General features: G+C 34.1%; 1 protein-coding gene across 1 annotated transcript; it reads left to right on the top strand.

Moving 5' to 3' along the window:
* LOC114381794 (beta-galactosidase 3-like) lies at positions 1-6086 on the top strand. The gene is made up of 19 exons (XM_028341015.1): positions 1-471; positions 573-668; positions 807-919; positions 1176-1242; positions 1338-1430; positions 1593-1736; positions 1974-2062; positions 2150-2255; positions 2343-2430; positions 2775-2893; positions 2977-3141; positions 3290-3468; positions 3560-3669; positions 3752-3861; positions 4029-4139; positions 4219-4332; positions 4420-4622; positions 4730-5066; positions 5449-6086. The coding sequence occupies exons 1-19, from the start codon at positions 304-306 to the stop codon at positions 5581-5583; spliced, it is 2547 nt and encodes an 848-aa protein (XP_028196816.1). The 5' UTR covers positions 1-303; the 3' UTR covers positions 5584-6086.
* Positions 6087-9076: the final 2990 nt, after the last annotated feature.

Consider the following 9076-nt stretch of genomic DNA (forward strand, 5'->3'; position numbering starts at 1 on the left):
CTCTCTCTCTCTCTCTCTCTCTCACCACTGTTACTGTCTTGTAGGTTTACCAGTGTAGTACTTTATAGTGTCGTCGCAGTATGACACTTCACACTAGCTAGTTATTATAAATAAATTGCCTTCTTCTCCGAGCTAGAACCGAACAACAACACTTCTCAGGAATGGTCCCTGTTCCTCTTACAATTACTATTACTGTCACCGTTACACCATCACCCCTCTCTTAGAATATCACCACACATTTCACATTCTCAATTTCTTTCTCTTTTCTCCCTGCATTTGCTGATTCCGACCACATAGGCCAACATGGAAACAACCTCGTTTTCCAAATTGTTCTTCTTCTTTTCCTTTTTGGTTTTGTGTTCTCATGTTGCTCGTGCTTTTGTTACCTACGACAGAAAGGCCCTTCTCATCAATGGACAGAGGAGAATCCTCTTCTCCGGCTCCATACATTACCCCAGAAGCACCCCTGATGTAAGCTAAACAAAAGAACAAGACATTAAACTTTACGAGGTTTGATTTAGTTTCCTATGTAGTTTTTATGATTTTGTAACTGTGAAACGGTGTCGGTGCAGATGTGGGAGGATCTGATTCTGAAGGCCAAAGAAGGAGGGATTGATGTGGTTGAAACCTACGTCTTCTGGAACGTTCATGAGCCTTCTCCTGGCAATGTATGCTTCTTCATCTTCATTCTCTTCTTCTTCTTCTTCTTCTTTTCTTTCTGTTTTGCTGTGTTTTTATTTCTTTTTTTGGACTTCTAATTTGAGCTTTTGTTGAATGTGTTTGTTTCTGCATGCAACTCAATTCAGTACAATTTCGAAGGGAGGTATGATCTGGTGAGATTCGTGAAGACAATACAGAAAGCAGGGCTCTATGCTCATCTCCGCATTGGACCTTATGTCTGTGCAGAATGGAATTTCGGGTAACCTTCTCATTTTCTAACATGCCAATGCAATTCTCTTGTCCTCAAGGTTTTAAATTGTGGTTGTGGTCGTAGTTTCATTGCAATGGGGATATGGGGTCGCAAAGACTCTAAAAACCTTGATGTTGCGGCCGTAATCACGGCCTTAGCTTGTCATTTTTCTTTTAGATGTACTCTTCTCATTGCTTAACATTTTGTTAAAAGTTTTTTTTTTTATCTTATATTTATCTATTTGGAATGTTGTTGTTATGTGCAGTGGATTTCCTGTTTGGCTTAAGTATGTTCCGGGGATAAGCTTTAGAACAGACAATGAACCTTTCAAGGTTTTTTTTTTTTTTTTACTTTCCAAAAATGTTTTTTGATTATCAGACTATTGGGTCCTTTGAATTTTATTGATGAGGCATGAACCGTGTTTCAGAGGGCGATGCAAGGGTTCACTGAGAAGATTGTGGGAATGATGAAGAGTGAGCGGCTATTTGAGTCTCAGGGTGGCCCCATCATACTCTCTCAGGTAAACTTTTGAGGTCTTTCATTTCATAGCATTTAATTTTAATCTTCATATCGTTGCTTTCTCTTCATACCACTAGTGGCTATGACTTATGAGCTTTTCACTCTAGATCTAGTTTGAATTTTAATGATGCATTCATGATTCACCATGTGTTTGTTGTTTTAGATTGAGAATGAATATGGGGCACAGAGTAAGTTGCAAGGAGCTGCTGGTCAAAACTATGTGAATTGGGCTGCAAAAATGGCTGTGGAAATGGGAACTGGGGTCCCTTGGGTGATGTGCAAGGAAGACGATGCACCAGATCCAGTGGTAAGCATTCTCACTCTTCATCTTGAAAGCTGTATAATACTAAAATGAAATCTTCTGATAGTCCATTAGCATAACTTGGTTTTCGTTTTGGTTTTTCTATGAATATTATGATTATTTTAATCTTCAGTGACATGTAACTTATTAAAAAATATAGAAAATTAAAAGCAGCACTCAGACAGTTGTGTGTTCACTTCAATTCTTTTGTTAAATTAATTTGTTTCATCTTTGGGGTAACAGATAAACACCTGCAATGGCTTCTATTGTGATAAATTTACTCCAAATAGACCCTATAAGCCTATGATTTGGACAGAGGCTTGGAGTGGCTGGTAAACTTTTTTTTTACTATGACACTAAAATTTAGAAATGAGGAAATGAAATATTATGGGTGGCATAACTTTCTGTTAAATATGAAGGTTTACAGAATTTGGAGGTCCAATTCACAAAAGACCTGTCCAGGATTTGGCATTTGCAGCTGCTAGATTTATAATAAGAGGAGGGTCCTTTGTAAACTACTACATGGTTAGTTGGCTTAAACTGATTCAAAAATCGATGATGTTGGCACCTACTCTTGTAACTAGCCTAATTTGTCTTTACATTTACTTGTAGTATCATGGAGGAACTAATTTTGGACGAACAGCTGGAGGCCCTTTCATCGCTACCAGCTATGACTATGATGCTCCACTGGATGAATATGGTGAGTACTGAAAATTCTTTACCTTCTAAGTCATTTGTATTTTGTACTATTTATTGACCTCATAACAACTAAACCAAAATTCTTCAAGAATTCTGGCTGATAGTAGTCGTATGCAAATTAAGTAACACCACTCACTACTACCGTTCTTCTTCTTAGAAACTTTATATGCATGAATTTTGACAATTTTTTTGTTCAAAATTTATCACTCTTCACTACATTGAAAGCAACAGATGTTTTTCTATAATGCTTACACTTTTGGGTATGTGTTTGTCAGAACAGTACCCTGGAACATTGCTTTTGTTTTTCTCCTCATAACTGACTATTTCTGCAATAAAACATTGAAGGTTTGATTAGGCAACCAAAATATGGTCATCTTAAAGAGCTTCATAGGGCTATCAAGATGTGTGAGCGAGCTTTGGTTTCAACTGACCCAATTGTTACTTCATTAGGGGAATTCCAGCAGGTTTTGACTCAGTTCGAAGTTATTTTTCTTTTCACATGTGCATAGCTTGTTTACTGATCCTAGCTAACAGTCAACATTTCCAGGCTCATGTATACACTACGGAATCTGGAGATTGTGCTGCTTTTCTCTCCAACTATGACTCAAAATCCTCTGCTAGAGTGATGTTCAACAATATGCACTATAGCTTGCCTCCTTGGTCAGTCAGCATCCTCCCAGACTGCAGAAATGTTGTCTTCAACACAGCAAAAGTATGTAATAAAATTTAGACATAGTTTGAAATCATCTTGTATTGTATTCAGCTATTCAACCCATGCCCCTAATGACACAACTTTTTCATCTTCAACATTATTTAAAAAATGAAAATCAAACCGATGAACTTTTGTTCCCCGTGTTTAGGTTGGAGTGCAAACATCTCAGATGCAAATGTTGCCAACAAATACTCAGTTGTTCTCATGGGAAAGTTTTGATGAAGATATTTATTCTGTGGATGAAAGCTCAGCAATTACTGCTCCTGGTCTCCTGGAACAGATAAATGTAACAAAGGATGCAAGTGATTATCTTTGGTATATAACTAGGTAAGCCTGATCTGTTGCTAAGTGAAATAGTTTTAGAAGCCATTTTGAATATATTTATTCTGTAATTCATTTTCTGTCTATGCTTCTGCAGCGTTGATATAGGTTCGTCTGAATCCTTTCTACGTGGAGGTGAACTCCCCACTCTCATTGTTCAGTCTACAGGCCATGCTGTGCATGTATTCATCAATGGTCAACTTTCTGGTATGTAAATTTTCTTGAGTTTTCCATTAAGCCTTTTTAGTTTATATTACTAAAAGTAAACATGATGTATGATTCAAACCAGGTTCTGCCTTTGGAACAAGGGAGTATAGGAGATTCACATATACTGGCAAGGTAAACCTTCTTGCTGGAATAAACAGAATCGCTCTGCTCAGTGTAGCCATTGGACTTCCTGTAAGTTTTTTCCCCCTTTTTCCCTCTTTCTATGATTATGAAAGGCTTGTAACTAACTATGTCAGCTAATTTTGACAAGAAATAAAAATATTAATAATGGCTCAATTCTTTTCCTTCTAATAACTAATATTATTGAATAAATGCTTTTTTGTATTTTGTTGTCAAAGAACGTGGGAGAACACTTTGAGTCATGGAGCACAGGAATCCTTGGTCCAGTTGCACTCCATGGACTTGACAAGGGAAAATGGGACTTGTCAGGGCAGAAATGGACTTATCAGGTTGCATACTCTTACTTTAGATACTTAAGTTGGTTCACTTTCCAAGAAGAAAATTTCACTAAGAAATGCTTTTAAACAGGTTGGATTGAAAGGAGAAGCCATGGATCTTGCCTCTCCAAATGGTATCTCTAGTGTTGCGTGGATGCAGTCAGCAATAGTTGTTCAAAGAAATCAACCATTGACATGGCACAAGGTAAAATTACAGAGAAATGTGCTAACTTAGACTGAAAAAAATAACACTAGCTTCAAAACTGATGAAGTCAATCCGTAAACTGCGCAGACTTATTTTGATGCTCCCGAAGGAGATGAACCATTGGCATTGGATATGGAGGGTATGGGCAAAGGTCAAATATGGATCAATGGACAGAGTATTGGAAGATACTGGACTGCTTTTGCTACTGGTAATTGCAATGACTGTAACTATGCTGGCTCATTTAGACCTCCAAAGTGCCAACTTGGTTGTGGTCAACCAACCCAGAGATGGTAAGTATTGCTAACATTGTAGCTTCTGCAACAGTATCCTATTGGTGAATATAGTATGAGACACTGCATAGATATATTGTATTACAATTTACACAAAAATGTTGCAGGTACCACGTTCCTCGATCTTGGTTGAAGACAACTCAAAATCTTTTGGTTATCTTTGAGGAACTTGGGGGGAATCCTTCAAAAATTTCACTTGTGAAGAGATCAGTAAGCAGTGTCTGTGCTGATGTGTCAGAGTACCACCCAAATATTAAGAACTGGCACATTGAGAGCTACGGTAAGTCCGAAGAGTTCCGTCCACCGAAGGTTCACTTGCATTGCAGCCCTGGCCAGACCATCTCTTCCATTAAATTTGCCAGCTTTGGAACTCCTTTGGGTACTTGTGGGAACTATGAACAAGGAGCTTGCCATTCCCCAGCATCCTATGTCATATTAGAGAAGGTGATCTATCATACTCTTGAATTCACAATGCACTTCATTCTTTTTGTTTCTCACATGTATCATCTTTCAGAAGGAATGTTTTTTAAGGTAGATGTAGGAACCTCTTCCTATGTGGATTCGAACCTTGGTTTGACACATTGCGGAGACTAGTTCCTTTTCACTAGACTCGACCTCCTTTGATCACAAAGCATTCCATTTAACTTCTAATAATTGCTTCCTAGGAATATATACTTAACCTGTCCTCGCCCCATTGTGAGACAATAGTCTCTTTTTGTTAGACTCAACCTCCTTTGGTCACAATGCATTACATAAACTTCTAATAATTGCTTCCTAGGAATATATACTTATATTAACCGGTCCTCTTTTCTGTTTCATGTTTCAGAGATGTATAGGAAAACCAAGATGCACAGTCACCGTATCAAACAGCAACTTCGGGCAAGACCCGTGTCCAAAGGTGTTGAAGCGGTTATCAGTTGAAGCAGTTTGTGCTCCAACCACTACAAATTGGAGGGGTTGATAAGGGCAAGGAAACACCCTTTTACGTTTAGTGTGCAGTGACTTAAGTTAAACAGCAAGAAAAAGGGAACAACAATAAAAGGAGCATAGTTAAAGTTAAAGGTAGTTGTCTTTTTAGTGCAGACCACATGTATCCTCCACCCACGGGAGAGGGAGAGTTGTCTAGTTGAATAGGTTGAATGCCATGGTGTGAAAGTAGTAACTATGTAACGAAATGTTGGTGGTGGTGGTGGGGTTAACTGGACTTGTATGTATAAATTTTTTCATAGTTAGATAGGTGAATGTGAAACCACGGGTCTGAAATTTGGACCATTGTGTGTGAATTTGGAGTACCAGTCCCTTTCCTTTTTAACCGGATATGGGCACTGGGAAGCGAGGCATTTATGATGGTGTCATTTGTGTTTCTTTTTTTGTAACTTTATTAATGGAGTGAGTCATGCCACAAATCAATCCCACTGTAACCATTGTCTGATGAGATTTATAGAAGTTCACTGTTTTTGCCTACTTTGCCTACCAAGTAGATATGGGACTCTTTATTTTTCGTTCAGCCATGTTGGTCATGCAAAATACAATAATGAAACGTAACAAAAAGTTTAATTTATGTATATTGTCATTATACAAAAAATATTTAAGATTAAGTTGGGTTCAAAATTGATTACTTCTATTCAACATCTACATCCAAATTCATAAACTTGATGTGGCAGAGAGTAGTTCTTCTGAAATCAAGAAACTCACAATTTAAAGATGTCAATTGTCAACCCATGCACATAACTATCCATGGTTGATGATGCTCCCCACCCATGATTCATGAGTACTGAGGAATTAAATTCCAATTTTAACAAGGAGGACCGAGAAAAATTCATGCATAAGGTGATAAAGGGTCGTGAATTTTTCCATTAAATTCAATGAAGACATTAGTACACACTTACACGTTGCATCTTTTAGAAGAAAGAAAACAAGAAGGAAAGGATTTTGAGAATATATGTCTCAGCACCATGAGCGTAAAACATCTTTACACAGGCAATCAATAGTAGTTTGTCAACGTCACTTTTATCGCTGTAATTAAATTAAACAAAAAAAAAATGAAAAAGGGAACAAATCATATTTATTGCACAGTGTTTGTGTCTCAGGGTTTTTGGTTTGGGATGCTGCTTGCTGTCCATCAGGGTGTATTCCTCATCAAAAGCCGTGCAATAATAGGAGTGACTATGTGTTTTCATTATAATTCTACCATTGATCCAGCCTTTACTTATCCAATGGATATGAAGCAACTTGTAGACTGTGAAATTAAGAGGGAATTGAAGTTCACGAATGAGTCCACTTCACAGCTCAGTGCGACTGAATAAGTTCTAGTTATCATGTTAGTCTCTCATTTGAATTGAACGACTAAGCCTCAGATTTGATCCAATTTGCAGAGAAACAAAGAACGTACAGACATTATTGTTGTCATCCCTATTGCATAACTTCTATTACATAATCATACATGATATTTTTATCTTATATGACTTCCTTGAATCTTAAAAAAATTTAAGTATTGATTCGATTATTTATTCTTTCATATATTTTAAGATAGATAATATTCAATTTTATCTGACAGTTTTAAATTAGACTTATTGAATTCTGTGTGTTTTAAATAAACAAATTTTAAAATACATATATTTAATAAAGAAAAAATAAAATACATTTAAACATTTCTTTAAACAAATAAAAAATACAAAAAAATACTTCTAAATTGATCTCATCCTTTAAAAAATTCAAATTTAAATTTGTTAGGTAATAACTTATTTCTTTCATAAAATACTCATTTCAAATTAATGTGATTTGTTTCTTTTTTTCCATTATTTTTTATTTGATTTAGTTAAAGCAATAAAAGTGCAAGTACATTTTTCTCAAAGGTTTTGGTCTAACTTTTTGTAAAATGATTTGTTAAAATTATTTTAAATTGTATTTTATGCTTTTAATTTAGTTTTGAACGTTCAGACTTAAATTGCTTTTAATGGGTTTTATAATTTTTAAGATATTCCTTTTTAACGTGGACACTTCTGTGATGAAAGAAACCCAGCGAACATTAGTCATTCTCTTCACTCACTCACATGGACACTACTTCACCAAAGACTTGCAGTTTTGCCTTCTTTTTAAGGCTATAAGATTATATATGTGGAATAGAGGACCAACAAAATGCGTACCAAAAAAACGTGAAAAAGAAGTTGAAAAAATTGTTTTTCATTTTGTGAGTTTCCGAGCAATTTTGAGATTTGTGTTTTGTCCAGAGAGAGTTCTGACTCATGTTGGATGATGTTGTTTTATCTTAGAGATGATGAGATTGTCAATTATTGCACACTTGAGATAGAGCTCAGAAACGTCTTTTAAAAAGTGTTCTAGCCCGCGACTCAGCCCTATTTTTAAGTGTTTTGTCTTTTATATTTGTAGCAATAAACATAAATTTCTATTTGTATTTGATATATGCAACAACTCTTTTTTTTTTTTTTATCTGAGAACGTTTGGAATGAACTTGGGTTGAATCTCATTATCATCATTGTACATACACAAAAAAGCACTCCATGAGATTTCAGTCCTATTTATAAAACTTAAATTAAAAGTTTTGTGGATCTTTCTATAAGACAACATTAATAATATTTCTTACATTAGATTAAAATACCTTTAAATAATAAAGAAGTTAATGATAACCAATTAAGAGAAAAGAATATTAATAATAATGATAATTTTAAAAGAAAAAATATAAATTCAAGAAAAATTTATTATTATTAATTAAATCAATTATTTTTTTTAATTCACATGAAAGTAGATAATTAAATTTTATAAATAAGATCAAATGATGTGAGAGTCATATGAAGATCCTGATTTGCCTAAGCGTATGTTAGGTACATAAGAAACTCAAACAAAATAAAGAGTCATGATTGCAATCCGCATAGATTGGAATTTTTTTTATTTTATTTAAGTATAATGACGTTTTTTATTTTGAATATTTGTCATTTAATTTTACATAAATATTTTTTTTCATTTAGATCCTTTTTCTTTCCTACCAAACAATATAATATTCATTTTACTTTTTACTGTTTTTCTTCCACTTCTCTTTTCCTATATATTTTCTTTTTCTCTTCTCTTAAACCAAACACATGATATAGACATTTTTTTATTAGTCTAATTATCAATTTGATTCTTAAATTATTTTAAATGATTTAACTTAATTTCCAAAAATTTTAAAAATTTAATTTAGTTATTAAATTTTTAAAAATGAATATGCTCATTTTTTTAAGAAGTTAAGATTAAATTGAATTATTTAAAATATTTTGAAAATAAGTTAAAACATTTCTTGAGGATCAAATTAAAATATTTAAAATCAAATTAATAATTAAAAGCTGTAAAACTAACTAACTAAATTATAAATATTTAATAAAATTAACTGTTAAAATAATAAAAAGTATAAAATAATATAAAAACTATAAAATTAAGATTTATTTTAAAATAATAAT

Source organism: Glycine soja, chromosome 2, assembly GCF_004193775.1.
Source record: "Glycine soja cultivar W05 chromosome 2, ASM419377v2, whole genome shotgun sequence".
In the NCBI taxonomy this organism is placed as follows: Eukaryota; Viridiplantae; Streptophyta; class Magnoliopsida; order Fabales; family Fabaceae; genus Glycine; species Glycine soja.